Below are 16,008 nucleotides of genomic sequence, written 5' to 3' on the forward strand. Positions count from 1 at the left end.
ATTCATCAGAAGAATGAACCCAAATAAACTTACAAACACTCGAACCACCAAGCTCAACTAAAAGAACTACCAAACATCCAAACTAGAGCTCACAACTAAATATAATAAGTTTTTCTTCCGGTATAAACTAATTAAGTAGATTTCAAAATCAAAAGCTTACTATTGGTCAAGGTTGTAAAAGATGCGAGACGAGGTCGAAATGGTCAAGATCTTAAAAGGTCGAGACGGAAGTCGAGACGGACGTTGATTGACGTTCACTTTTAAATACATATATATTATATTATATATGTATACACACACATATTTATAAGTCAAAAAACTTTCGTTGACCAGTTTGTACCTATAATCGCTATTCCTGCTAATGTAATACAAAAAACTAAAACTAACATTAAACTACTTCAATTTTGATCGATTATAACCGATTTTTTGAAATTTGACCGGCGTTGACTCAACCTTTCCCGGCTTTGAACCAACTTTTGACCGTTGACTGACTTATTAGACGCTGAAACAGGGTCGAGAAGAGCTATTCACCAATACGTCGCAACGGCCGTCGCAACGAACTTAGCGGACGCCGTTTGTAACCCTGCTATAGATGCAGCCTCAAAAGGTCAGCTTGCAACAATATAATACCCCAACACATACAATTGAATCTAAATCCTAATAACATTTCACCAATACTAACATACAACCCAACTGAAAACTAGCGAATAGCCTTTGGACCAAAACAAAATTGAACCAAGTCATTGAACAACCATTGAACCACACCAACCAAACACCTTGAACCCAAGGTCACTGATGAGATCTAAAAAACAAACGTATGAATTCCGGCAGCCTCACAAATTAACCGTTATGTATAAATCATCTAAACGTGTTAACGATAGTCCTCTGAGGTTGTCGCTAAAAAAACTCAATTTTTTATAAGTACTTTTTTTCTAACGACATGTTTTGAGGTGAGTACTTTCATTGACATACCCTTAATATCAATTTTTTGACTTTCTTATGCTTTCCTACAGCATCTTTTCTTTCAGAATATATCAATATCAGTAGAAGTACATGTATATGCAAGGTTGAAAAAGACACGAGACGGGGCCGAAACGGTAGCGACCTCAAAACGTCGCAACGGAAAAAACGGGGCGGAGACGGGGTCGAAACGGACGTTGACTAATGTTGACTTTTATATATATAAATATATATTTACACATATTTTAGAGCTAAAAAACCTTTGTTGACAAATTTGTACCTATATTTGCTATTAGCCTTAATATAATACAAAATGGAATACTAAATTAAGTCAATTTTGATTGATTTGACCGACTTATGATTGATTTTAACAGAATTTCTGACTTTTGACCGGCGTTGACCCAATTTTTCCTGCATTTGACCTGACTTTTGACCGTTGACTCACTTATAAGAAAACGGGACGGGGTCGAAACGGTTTAGTCACCAAAACGCCGCAACGGGCGTCGCAACGGACGCAACGGACGCCGTTTACAACAGTGTATACGGATATAACATACCCATAATACAAGCTTGATAATTTACGTACCATAAAACAGAAAGTCATTAAAAGTTGTAAAAACTGTTGTTGCCCCATGGCGACCACTGAAAATAATACATACACGAATAATTGAACATTAACTCTATAATCCATGTAAAAAAATTCTTTTGTCAATTGGTTGGATTTATAACTCAGATCAAATTTACACGGTGTGACTAAGTTCCAATAAATTTTGCATGCAACGGTCTTGAAACTTGAACTTATAACCTGCATAAATAAAGATCGAGTAAAAAAACTTGAATATAAATGAAAGGGGTAAAAATGATTAGGCGTATTAGAAAAAAGTACATTACTTTTCAGCCGGTAAAACAAGGTTATCTTGACCTTCCACGAGCTTTGCAGAACGGACCAGATCGCCAGTCTTGATCTGAGGGAGAATATCTCTTCCGACAGTTGTGTATCTATGCATTTTTCGGGGAGGGGGTCAATACGTTTCATTATATCAATCCACGAATATATAGCAGATTCAGAGGTAATCTTTATTGTTTGACCCAAAGCATTTCACGTCCAGATAATCTATATTACATATAGTGTGCCATAAATGATTCCCAAAACTATCTAGTTCAAATTAATACTAAAACTTTGGGAATAAAATGATTTAGGAGATTTTCTGCATTCAAAACACACCTCGACTTTCCACATGTTTGACCCATTTCGGTTCAAGCTATTTTATACACTATATTTCCAGAAAATTTATATTAAAATAAAATAAAGAAGCTAGCGTGCCATATATGATTAGCAAAATCATATTGTCCAAGTAATATTACATATTCAGGACTAAAATGATTTTGGACATTTTCTGCATTTAGATACACCCTGACTTTCCACCTGTTTGACCCATTTTCGTTGAACCTATTTTCATATCTGCTCGAGCTTAGAGATAAAAACATACCCAGAATCAAACCATCCAAAAATATATGTTGAAAGTACCATCTTCAAAAGTTTAACTATATACAAAACAGTGCAAAAGGTTTAGAAGACATACCCAAATACAGAAAATTGGCCCTCGTCAAATGATAATCCTCCTAAGCCAGACTGTTGATACATAACCATGTATTAGTCTACTTGTAGTTGTGTACATAAACTTATATTTAATCATGCGCATAGTTACGCATCCACATATTATGTGCATGAAACCCTGAATCAGCGCACAATATGAATATATCAAGTCGCATATCAGCGTCCCCACCACGTATCTAACTAAGAACAAGGGTATAGTCGCGCACTTAGGGGTGTGCCTATACAATTGGATGGGATCTCTAAACAGGTCTTGTGTTTTACTTGCAGCTCAAGGATAAGATCAATCCCGATTTGGTTTCCTTAATTAACGTAAGTTAGTTATAATAATCATTGCAACTATCTAGAGTTTGTATCCTAGTACAATTCCAATTGATAGCTTATAAATACAAGTACCTAAAAACCCTAAACAGGATACGTTGATACGTAACAAGCACACACGTCGAACAAATAAGCATTTTCTCGACATTTGCAATCTTCAAGGCTTTCAGGCATGTTCCATGAACTACGAATCCTTCATGCCCCCGGGCCACTAGATCCTGTGTGTTAGATCGTTGGTGGACTTAACAATCGGCCACCGTGCCTGAATCTTTACGATTCTGGTGTGGGTTATCCACGACTCAGTCAGAGGTTCGAATCCAGTTTTGTCCTTCAACCCTAGTTATTGCATTCAAGTATGTCTTTACCCTAACCCGTGAAAATATGCTTGATCAATATTACTTTTTTTCTTTCCCGGTAGCAAAATGATATAATGTAAGCACAAAACTGACACTCTTTCGTCTCAACGATTATCTACAATGTTCCAAAATAATGGTCACTAAAGAAAGTGTGATAGATACTACTCACATAGCTTTTATCATAAAGATAGAAGAAGAACTGATTTGGGGAGGAGTATTCCTCAGAGACATCATCATGAGCCATAGCAACTGCACCATAAACAGATAACGGGAGCACAGGTAGCTCTCCGTCCTAGAAAAACAAGTACAAAAAGTTGTTTATAAAGTGGCTCAAACTGTTCGGATGCTAGTATTCATAGAAAAACATGTACAAAAAGAAGCATTGAACAATTGGCCACAAATGAACCAACCTGTATGCTTAAAGTTGTTTTATAGAGTGGCTCAAACTGTCCCGATGGCATTATCTCTAGAGGAACTTTATTGCCTACGCTTTTGTTAATCCCAGAGTCCGAGAGAATTGCTTGGTCAGTGCATTTGAGTGTCATCCCATCATACGCCCCGTCAACTACCTGGCAGTTCATTTACCCTTTTGTTCTGAAATTCTGAATAATGATTTTTGTCCATATTAAAATGTTCTTTTGATCCAAGTATGATATAAAACTCACTACCTTACCAGTTTTGCAACATTTCCTGCTGTCAGTGGTGCCGAATATCCGTCCAGCACAACCTGTGTATATGTTTATGACACATGGTTGAGAGTATATATTCAGAATCAAAGATCAATAGTAATAGTAATAATTAATATATTAATTATCATTATTATAATTTTATATTTATGTTTGGCATGCATCATACACATACCAAGACTTAGCATACCTGAATTGTAGCAGCTTTTCTTGGTACACCGCCAGCTTGTGGTGTAAACATTGAACCATCTCCTTTTTCAATCACTAATTCAACAACTGCTCTCCCTGCGAGCCTACAAATTCAGAAAAACCACCGTCATCATCCAGAATAATCTGAACGTTTTTATTTTTAATTAATTGTATGACAATGTTTTCTGATATGGATTTTCTTATAGAGCCAAGATATATTAATTCCAGTTAAAGCACACATATTCACAAAATTCAAAGATCTAGGTGAAAGCTTACTTAGGATAGTTTGTATATTGCGCAGGCAGCAAGAAAGATAGCCCAGGAGCCTGTCAAAAACAAAGGACTTCAATTATATACACAAACTTTAATTTGATCTACTAAGACACTTTCATCATTATTTTAAAGTTTCAACACAGCACAACATGCGGTCCAGTGGGTATGCACTGGCAATCTGGCATGCTCACCATAAATAAATAAATAAATAAATAAAAAAAAAAAATTTCTATCGTGTAAAAGAATTATACTTACACGTGGTTCATAGCAAAGAAATAATTAGCTATATATGCATCTCCAAATTCTAAGTTTAATAGACATTCAAAGTACAAGAAATTAGTAGACCCAACTCTTGCACTTTTTTAATGCTTTGGTATACAATACAGTTTGTATACGTCACGATATACCTGTAGCAGCTCTAACTGAGCTATAGAATCCAGTGAAGATGCAAGAGCTATTGACACTCTATCTGGATCCTTGTCCTTTATATATCCAAGAAGTTTCTGCAATCCCCCCTACAAGCCCAAAAAAAGCATTTTTGAATCTGTGGCAACATTAACCCATCTACCAGACTAATTTTACTTCTATAAGCAATACGTTCAAAAAGGTAAGATTTTATCTTACTCGTGTATAGATTGACAAACAGGAATAGTATCACCCTATATGTAAAGTCTGCAATACATTAGATGAAGTTTATAACACTCTTGCAAAGTACCTTGTCATCAGTAAGAGATGCATAAAGTTCCAACCCTTTTTCCTTCTGATCTGCTGGTAGGCTTTCCAAAATAGATTCCTTTTCATCCACTGCAATCTGACCAAGGTACGTTAACTAGTGAGGTAAAATACGTAATGCACTTTAACAATTGAGGTGTGTAGATGCTAGAACGGATCTTAGAACAAACGTATAACTCGATCTAGAGGCGGAAATCACTAGAACAAGCTTAATCGAATAAACCTAGACTTTCGGGATCGATGAATCAAACCTCTAAGAGATTAGATCGACACCTAGAGTTGTTATTTGGTTGGGTATGGTTTTGGTCGACTTCTGAACGACAAAACACGGCTAGGGTATGTGTAGGGTGTAACCTCACAAAGAAACCCGTAACCCATATGTATAGTAAACTGCAGTGACCATTGGTCGATGGTCTTGGACCCTCGATCGATGGTCTTCCACCATCGGATGATGGTCCAACCATTCAGCTGATGGTCCGCCAACTTATTGAATAAACGTTAACGAAAAAACACCAATAAACAAACATCACAGTACGTTACAATTACAACAACGTTTGATAACCAATGACTGAAATAAACGAACGAAACATATAGAACTTGGGATTAACATTTATGCACCAACAAGGTGACTAAACGTGATTATTTACCTTTAGGGCTTTCTTTACATTACTCTCCATAGTTCCATAAGGTTTTCTCTGAGGAATCCTTAGTAGATACGACAGTTCCTCCAACGAATTCTACAAAACATAAAAAGAAATGTCAACGTAAAATATATATAAAAAGGGCGAAAATAGATAAATGATGAAGTGTTTGATGGACCTGTATACTTTTCATGTTTGTATTTGCAGGGATGGCTTTTCGCAAGGCTAATTCTCCGGTTCTAGGAACCTTTGTGTCTGGTGAGTATAGAACTGCTTCTGCAGGTGGAGATGTGAGTTGAATGATAACAAGAATAACAGATAATGTAGCCCCAACTCTCATAATTGCACGCTCCAAAACTGGGATGTATACTTCTGTGACAGTTTTTAGGTGGTCTGAACATCCCTACACGACAAACTCCATTTGTAAAACTTGGACTACCAGAAGCAAACAAATGCATATTTTATTAAAACTGCATATAATTCCCTAAAACATGAAAAAATATATGAATAAACTATCAAGCAAGAGAGGGATAATTACCTAGCTCAACACTTTCACACCAAATTTTTAACATTTTAACGATCACCTTCGAGATGATTATATACTTTTCAAGCGTATAAAATTGACAAATTAATTAAACAAGTAGACTCTGATGCAGTATCAATTTAACCACAATTTCGTATAAATGGCCATTTTGCATAAAGGGTGTAGACGTAATAGGATCTTAGATTAATCGTACTAACAAGATTAGAGGCGGAAATCACTGATCTATAATGTTAACGAATACTTAGACTCTTTGGGATCAATAATACCAACTAATGTTGATGGAATCGACGCCTAGGAATGTGTATTCGGTTGGGGTTTGGTCTAGGACAACTGCAAGAACGAAAAACGTCGGCTAAAGGGTGTAGGGTTTGTAACCTATGAATGAAACCCGACTTCCCTATTTATATATACTTACAGTGTCCATCGGTCGATGGTCTCTGACCTTCGGCCGATGGTGTTTGTCCCTCGACCGATGGTCCCTACCATCGGTCGATGGTCTGAGCTGCCAACCAATCAGCTCTAAACCATTTAACGTCATTGCTTAATCAATATCAAACACAAATTATCAATGACAATGTTCATACACGACTGAAATGTAAACGTCAATACAAATAGAACTTATTACAATATAGAACTCGGGATTATGCACCAACAAACTCCCCCTAAGACCTAGTTCTATATCAAAAGTCTTCAGTCGGCATCAGATTCATTCGTATGGATCAATCACCATGTTGTTCAAATAACACAGCTTAGCCACCTTCACATACTGTTCAACCTGCACCTTATTCTCTCATCGATAGAGCATACGATTGTAGTACAACGTAAAAATATCAGCTTCGGTACAGTTTCTCAGCCAAATTGGATCCAACACACGAATGCAATCTATGTCATTCTCGTTCTTCTTATCCAAAACAATCACAACTTCCTCTGAACGATCATATAGAACCACAATCTGAATCTTTGAATCCAATTATGCGGCAATTTTCTCAAAGGTACTTTCTTCATTGTCTTTGCGCGCTTGTACTTTACAATCTTCTTAGATTCACCGGTTCGCGGATCAACTCTGTAGCTAATCCTAGGAAACTGCGATCGAAACCCCTTCCAATTTGGTGATCTGAAGGCATTTCGAATCTTCTTTACTAACAGCGAAGATAAATCATTCATACCACAATATAACATTCTCAACCGGGCAATTTGCATTAGCTCAAAGTACGGTAATGACTTGAATTCATGACCATGTTTGAAATAATCAACACCAAATTCTCTTTTAACTACGTACATGTTGAATTCTTCAATATAAGCCCAGGCTAGAATTCTTCCCTTCGCATTCTTTCTCAAATTTATCATCTTCAAATACTTTGGCTCAAGCTTCGGCTTTTCACAATATTTCCGAATTCTCAAAATATCCCTCCAATCAGCTTCCAACTTTTCAACCTTTTCTTTATTATACTTAACCGGCAAGAAACCTTCAGGCAAAACTTCAGTTCGTTCTTTCTCTTTACACCTTCGATCCAAAATCTCATCATCAGTTCTAAATAACTCATCAAAACCAGGAAGATCTTCATTCTTATCATTTTGATACGTAGGAAACTCTTCATGAGTCACATCCTCAACTAGATCATCCACATCCTTATCACAAAAATTCTCGGTAATCTCTGGGCCAAAAGAATCATCCTCAGATGAAGGATCGTCGGACTGTGCGTCAGCTGCTTTAGCCTCTTCTTGCTCTAGACGCACCAGTTCGTCCAGCTCTTCTCTAGAGAGGTTATGAGGGATTTCTCCCTCTTCTAGATCATCATAAACAACAGAATGCTTGAGCTCATCCTGTTTAGAAAAGAATTCACTAAAATTGTAATCAATATTTAGAGGAATTACTGACAGTGCAGTAGCGTGTGAAGAACCAGGAGCCTCCACCACTCTGTTATCAGGCTCGTCCTCTGTCATCTCAATAAGCTCAAATTTTTCATCCCAAGCATTCAGCCTCTTAATAGCTGATGTAGCCAACTCTTTAGCCTCTGCTGCCTCTCTCTTAGCATCTGTCAGCAGAAAGGATTGATCACCAACCTTTTTCTGTAACAGGTCAACCTGCATAGTTAACCGTTCAACATCTTCAGACTTAACCTTGTTCTCCTCTTGCAGCTTCTCATACTTCTCATCCATCTCCTTTCGCATCCTCAGATTATCAGCCATAGCTTGCACATACAAATCATTTAACGTACGGAGAGTTGAAGATCCAACACCTCCCTCAGTTCCGGCATGTGGAGGAGCTTCAGGAGTAGGAGTAGACACAGTCTCCTGAGAAACTTGTTGAACCACAGTCGGAGATTGATGTGTTGATTGCGGTTGTTGTTGTGATTGTTGTCCTTGAGTTGGTGGTGGTTGTGTTCCCCGTGGAGTTCCAGCAGATGAACCACCGCCATCTTTATAAACAAGTCGGAACCTCCTTTTTGGCTTAAACTTTGTTGACACTTGAGAACTCTCATCTTCAACCATTTGCCTCTTCAAACCTCTAGAAGCATCATCATCACCAACATCTGGATGAACACCTCCTAACTCATCAACTAAAACACCAGTACCGGATCCACCAGCAGCTTGAGGATTTACCGGTTGATCAACTTCGTCATCACTGTTAGCCACTTCAAAATCAGGTTCTCTATCAGAAGCACTGTTCTCATTTCTCCACTTTTTCCCTGTAGGACACTAATAATCTTCTCTCGCAAGATGACACACAAGCTTGTCGTCACTTGCACACTTCTTTTGGTTTAGCCTATTGAAGGTAAGATCTGTCATATGCTTCAGCTCAATAATATCCTTTTTCACTCTAGGCAAGTCCATGGTTTGACGGTTGATCATTATCTGCAAGAATCATGGATAAACTAGAAACAACTTGCTCGTGACATTGTCCATCATCAAATCAAAGATAACCCCAGAGAAATTAAAATCAGCCTTTAGCACCAATGCAACAAACATCCCTTGATATACTTCACTCAACTCATCGAACCCTCCTTGTAACGGACTCAAACACCTAAGCACAACAAGAGACAAGTATCTGTATGGTGGAGTGAATCCACTTCAAAATAGGATTATGACTACAGAGGGGCAAATTATGCATACAGTTGCATACATTTACTACTGAAGAAAACATTTACTATTAAATCACAATAGGATTATGACTAACAATATTTTCCCTAATTGCTGATCGAATTTGCAAAACTGAAACTAAATTTTCCCCAATTACTGATCCAAATCACTAAAATGAAACTCAAATTCATATTCATATACTAATAAATGCATGTTATTATATGCAGCTGTAACGGATATATAAACATAGGTGAAATAATATAGCTGATACTAACCGCCGATTGGTTCGATTTCGAAAAAATGCAGCTAATAAGCTTAGGTTGAAGAGATTTGGGTGGACTTCTGTTGAGCAGGAACAGGGAGCGTGTTGATATACAATAACGTCTGGAAACAGAGGGACTAATTGAGACATTAGTTGAGAACTTAGGGGAGATTATTGCAGAAAATGACGACGAGAACGCCATGGACAAATTGTTGCAGGTTTTGGCGGGTCTCGTTGGTTATCATCATCCGAAATCCTATCTATTGCAATTACGAAGTTACGGACACGTCAGCTACCCTCAAACTTTGAAAATTAACATCTTTAGTCCTTGGCTACAAATAATCCAAAGGGAGCTCATACGTACACCACTTGCTTTTTGTCATACACCACCAAAATTTAATTTTGGACCATTTTACCCTTTCTCATAATTAATTTAGGGAAAAGAGCCTTGAGTTAGAAAGGGTAAAATAGTCAAAGATTGTAGTTTGGTGGTGTATGGCAAAAAAACAAGTGGTGTACGGATCAACTCCCTAATCCGAAATTGAAAATCGTATCCAATTTTACTAATTTACATATTACTAGTAATTAATAGACAAAATTTGTCTTTTCTGTTATCAATAGTATTATTCGCGCTACAGTTTTTTTTTTTCACAGATTGAATAGTACTATATGCGCTATAGTATTTTTTTTTGTCCCAACGATAAAAGAAGTAACTTTCGTAAAAGAACCAACCCTTTAATGTTAGAAAAAAATGTCGAAAAAAATTCTTTTTTACAAAAAAAAATCAACTAACTTTTTTTTTTCCCTTCCTCAACGAAAAAGGAAACAACTTTATAAAAGGAACAACCCTTCAATGCTACCAAAAGATGTCGAAAAATAATTTTTTTTACAAAATAGATCAATGTGACGACCCGGAAAATTTTGACTAATTTTAAACCAAACTCTCGATACGATTTAATATTTTTGACACGACAAGCAAAGTCTATAAAGTTGAATCTTAGAATTTTTGAACTGTTTCATATATTCATTTAACCTTTGACTGATTCCCGAACAACTGTTTGTAAATAGATATGTATATATAAATATATGTATATATATAATAACTTGAAATACGTAAATAAAATATTATATGATTTGGGTGTTAGAACTAATTATTAAGATAAAATACGATAAAAAAAATGTCGATAGAAAGAAACTTACACATTTTTTTTTCTCTTTATATAAATATTATTACTTTTGAAAATGAAGAATTATTTAAATGTTACTGTGTTTCTGGTTTGATCTTAACATCTTAACTTTATATATCATCTTTACACATATAAATTCCATACATGCATATGGACATTTTAACTAGTACACTGATTTCGTTCCTTGTGCAATCATATCACTATCTCCTTTATATTCTTCTTTTATTTTCTGTGTATAACCAAAAACATTTCACCATCACCTTTAAAAATTTTCTTTTCTTCTTTCTTGTTAGTTGATCATCGCCATTTTTTTTCCATCATCAACCTCATAATCCTTATTATTATATGTACTTACTTACATGCATCAAGGCATATCTGTTTTCTAATTCTTGATACTTCCTTCGTTGAACTGCTACTAGACCAAACTTATATAATCACAAACTTATGACTACTTGTCATCTATTTTTCCCATGATATAAATCCTTTGAATTGTTTATTATTACTTTACTATTATAAATATAATATAAATGAATGATACTGATTGATTACATATAGATACAAGCATATATGCATGTCGATGTCAATGAGTTTTCTTTTTCTCTTTTACTTTTTCCTTGTTCAATGAACCAAAGAAACTCCACAAAACCACCACACAATTACATTATATTTATGTCTTTAGTTTCATGTTTTGTTTATTGCTTCTTGCTCAAAACTCAACCGCTGCCATCTTCATTGAAAATCATTCATCACTATATTCGAAGGTGAATCAACAACAAACCCCTTTTAACTTTAACTTTGCATTTGGTAATGCAAAAACAAAGACATTCACTAGTATTACTTTTATATATACATCATCATATCACATCCCACCATCTATCTATTTCTGCCTTTTGTTTTGTCAGTGAACCTCACACCCATCAACTTATCACGGATATAAACAACGAAAACAATAATGGGTGACGGCAAAGGTTTATGCACGTTTTATCCTTCATGATCTTATAATATATATATATATATATATATATATATATATATATATATATATATATATATATATATATATATATATATATATATATATATATATATATATATGATCATGCATTATTAATATCTACATCACCATCATTACAATTTAAATATATAAATATAGCTTTCACTTGTTGGCCACTAAATCTTACTGTTTTTGTTATCATTTGACAATCAAATAAACGCACATATACACGATGCAAATATAGGCATGCATACATTACATATGGAGATAGTTAGAAACTTAAACAAATCAACTTTCTTCTCCTTCTTCGATAACCCATACCGCCACCACAATCACCTTATCCGGCCACTCCAACATCGATCCACCATCTCCATTTAACCACTAAAAACCTTCACTAAATTCCATCACCGGAGAATCATCTCTTTAAGTTATCAACACTCTCACCATCTTCAAACTTGGAAACCGTGAACTTCCACCTTGATCACCACCATCGTGAAACCAGCGAGTCACCACCACTACAACACCTCGACTATCACAGGTTTCTTTTCAGTTTATGTTCTATTGATCCACCAAAACCTGTCACTTTTATGTCTTCTGTTCAGTCTCATATTACAAAAATACTGTTGTTCAAACTCGCTGCTTATCTCTTCCTGCTTCTTTCGGTTTTTGTCAAACGAAAACAACCACCATAAGTTCCATCAAACCAAACAAAAACTTACGTCTATTTCTTTCCTGTTCAGACCACTACAGCCTCTATATTATTTCTTTTCTGTGCAAGAGCTTCTGCTACTGCTATTCGATGCTAACTGCTGTTGTTGAGCTAATACAGTCGTTATTCGCTCCTGATTAAACTGCAAAACATTTCACCATCAAACCACAACACCATAACCATTACCAACCGAATCAATAACCTAATATGAAGTATAACTGTGAATTGAATCAAGAACAACGAGCACCAAATATTCATAAATTCGAATTTAATGAAATTGAACTCCAAAACGATTTCATAATCATCTAAATGGAACGATTAACCTGTTTGTGAAGAATCATCAAGCAAAACAACAACAGTATTTTTTTTTATTAAGATGAACAAAGACGGTCATAAACCCAAGATCCAAAAAAATTCATGAAATATTTGATGTTGTGAACCTGTTCGAAGTTTCAAATAGCTGAAACAAACATTTATGAACATGAATTTATAAATGAACTAACATGCAAATGGATGGATCGAACCAGAGAGATTTCGATTAACTTTGGAGTTGACCTCATGAAGAACATATAATCAGAGATGAAATTGTGGTTGTAAATCACAATGGAAACATGATGAAGTTTAGGATCGAGATCATGATAACATTTCCTGAGTTCAATTCAGTTTAAGATTCACGAAATGATGATGGTGATATATATATGTAACATCCTCTACTGGGCCTAGATGTAAGATTACTAATTTGCCCTTAAGTTAGTATTGTGTTACTATATACTTTTATTTTTATTTAATATTTATTATTAAATAATGATGTGGTTAGGACTAGTTTGTGACAAGGGTCACAGAACATGCTTGTTTATTTAATTTGGACTTCGTTTGGGTTGCCAAATGATGTACGAAAGATATCAGATAACTGATAAATACCCGTATGTTGCACAGTGTAGGATTTTAACCCACTTTAGATGACTAGTGAGCTGTGTTCTTCTTATTTTCCAGACTCTTCCACACACTCCCGTACCTTCATCTCTTTCACCTAATTAACCTTAATCTTTAATTCTTGTTTTAGAGCTCAAATCATTCACATTATCTTGTTCCTTGTGTTTTACTGATTCTATCAAGGTAAGAATCACAAGTTTTCATGCTTTAATCTTTGAGAAAATGGAGTTTTTGTGTTAATTTTTACAAAGTGTGTATTTTGGGTCAAAAGAGTTAGATTTGATGTTGTTTGAGTCCAAATCTTGTGGGTTTATGTTCCTACATGTTTAGTGTCTTCGATTTGGTAAGTTTTGAGGTTAAAAACGAGCTCTAGATCGAGAATTGGTGAGTTTGGTGAGAAACCCGTCACTTCGGTAGCTGCTGCTGCAGATAAACTACCATCGACCGATGGTCTCTGACCACCGATGTGACAACCCGAAAATTTTTGACCAAATTTAAACTTTATCTTTAAATGATTTAACGTTTCCGACACGATAAGCAAAGTCTATGAAGTTGAATCTCAAAATTTTAGAACTGTTTCATTACATTTGACTGCTCTCGACGATTCATGAACAATTATATGTATGTATATATATATATATATATATATATATATATATATATATATATATATGTACAAGTAAAAACGACTTTCCTACAGTAAAACACTATTTGTTACAGTAAAATGACTTTGCTACAGTAAACACTATTTGCTACAGTAAAACACTATTTGCTACAGTGAAACATTATTTGCTACAGTAAAACACTATTTGATGTCGACGAACTAGCAAACAAAAACGGATAAGGCGGCCATGCGATCGCATGGCAAAAACACTGAAAACTCATGCGATCGCATGAGGTACTGTAGCAGGCCACATACTATAAAAGCTCGGTTCATTCCTCCGAATTATTATTTTTTATATTATTATTATTATTATTATTATTATTATTATTATTATTATTATTATTATTATTATTAAGATTAATATTATTATTATTATTAATCTTATTATAATATTATTATTAGTAGTATATATACCTAAAATACTACGACGAGGTTATGAGCGTGTCACCTTCAAAATGGGTTTTTGAGCGGGATAGAGCTAAGGAAATTATGGGTTATTGCCAAGGAGGTTATGGGTAATGTTCGGAGGTATATTTGTGAATCAAATCTAGTGTTTATCATTTCCGTTACGTCTACGTACTTTCCTACAATATTGAATCTCAATATTTATACGTAAGCACTCATATTTTAACTTTTATATATTAATTGTGTATCCATGTCTAGCGCTCGAGTATATATATATATTTATATATGCTTGTATGCTAAATTTCGTCGTTAAACAGTTATAATGAATCACGAATTAAATACATATATTACTGGTAAAAAGTATATGATATACATGTTTTTGGAAAGCTGGCGAAAAATCAATAACTTTTCATTTAGATATCGAATAATTTCGATGAACGGATTAAAAGATATGATCAACTGAATTATGATTGACGTTAATTGAAATTGCTTTTGAATCTACAATTAAGATTTAAACAACTCGTTTACGAGATTGATAATTTGGATTTTTGAATATTACCAACCGAGTAAATGAATCCTTATATAAGGTACGTCTCGTTTTGTTAAACAACTGTCAAAATTGACTTTTTGAAACGACATTGGATAACTTTTGTATGTCAATCTCGAGCATTAGGATTGTGATACACTATGACCTGACCTAGCTTGATAGATGTTTATTGACCAACATATGTTCTCTAGGTTGAGATCTACGATTATTTGGTAATCCGAGTTTCGATCACATTTTGGTGAACGACTTTATATGCTGCTAAGGTGAGTTTCATATGATCCCTTTTGCTCAATATATTTTTGGGCTGAGAATACATGCGACTGTTTATAAATACTGAAAATACTAGATTTATATGCGTGAGTTTCATTTGCTCCCTTTTTAATTGCTTTTGCAATATACATTTTTGGGCTGAGAATACATGCACTTTATTTTAAACGCAATGGATACAAGTACATACTAAATTCTACACCGAGTTTGAACCGAAAATCCCTTAGCTTTGGTAACTAGTAACTGCCGGTTATAAGAACTGGTGGGCGCGAGTAGTTATATATGGATCCATAGGGCTTGATATCCCCGTCCGAGCTAGAGCACTAGCCTTTTAACGGATGTATGCTATTTGAGAAGCTTACACGTTGGTTTGCGTGTATTATTAAGATGATTATACAAAGGGTACAAATTATATATACGTTAAAGTTTAGTTACCAGAGTGCTCAATTTCGTAGAATATTTTGATAAACGTTTCTGGATGAAACAACTGAAATCTTGTGATCCACCTTTATATACAGATTATACGAAACATTAAAACTATGAACTCACCAACCTTTGTGTTGACACTTATTAGCATGTTTATTCTCAGGTTCCCTAGAAGTCTTCCGCTGTTTGATTATATGTTACAAAAGCTATGTGCAT

The 16,008-nt window shown here is 35.0% G+C and overlaps 1 protein-coding gene across 1 annotated transcript; it reads right to left on the bottom strand.

Moving 5' to 3' along the window:
- Positions 1–1,505: 1,505 nt before the first annotated feature.
- On the bottom strand, positions 1,506–9,904 carry LOC139891130 (peptidyl-prolyl cis-trans isomerase CYP37, chloroplastic-like). Its single transcript, XM_071874065.1, has 13 exons — positions 9,674–9,904; positions 5,952–6,176; positions 5,780–5,869; positions 5,116–5,211; positions 4,808–4,915; positions 4,404–4,453; positions 4,129–4,231; positions 3,926–3,979; positions 3,663–3,821; positions 3,422–3,544; positions 2,544–2,593; positions 1,852–1,959; positions 1,506–1,765 (listed from the first exon to the last, which is right to left on the bottom strand). The coding sequence occupies exons 1-13, from the start codon at positions 9,860–9,862 to the stop codon at positions 1,759–1,761; spliced, it is 1,362 nt and encodes a 453-aa protein (XP_071730166.1). The 5' UTR covers positions 9,863–9,904; the 3' UTR covers positions 1,506–1,758.
- Positions 9,905–16,008: the final 6,104 nt, after the last annotated feature.

This window comes from Rutidosis leptorrhynchoides, chromosome 2, assembly GCF_046630445.1.
Source record: "Rutidosis leptorrhynchoides isolate AG116_Rl617_1_P2 chromosome 2, CSIRO_AGI_Rlap_v1, whole genome shotgun sequence".
Lineage (NCBI taxonomy): Eukaryota > Viridiplantae > Streptophyta > Magnoliopsida > Asterales > Asteraceae > Rutidosis > Rutidosis leptorrhynchoides.

Bases quoted from the DNA above. Each gene is read 5' to 3' on its own strand.
- LOC139891130 (XM_071874065.1), bottom strand. From the start codon at position 9,862: ATGGCGTTCTCGTCGTCATTTTCTGCAATAATCTCCCCTAAGTTCTCA. The intron at 6,177-9,673 runs GTTAGTATCAGC...TTTGTCGTGTAG, and splicing joins CGAAATCGAACCAATCGGCG to GGATGTTCAGACCACCTAAA. The intron at 1,960-2,543 runs GTATGTCTTCTA...AAAAATGCATAG, and splicing joins GGCCAATTTTCTGTATTTGG to ATACACAACTGTCGGAAGAG.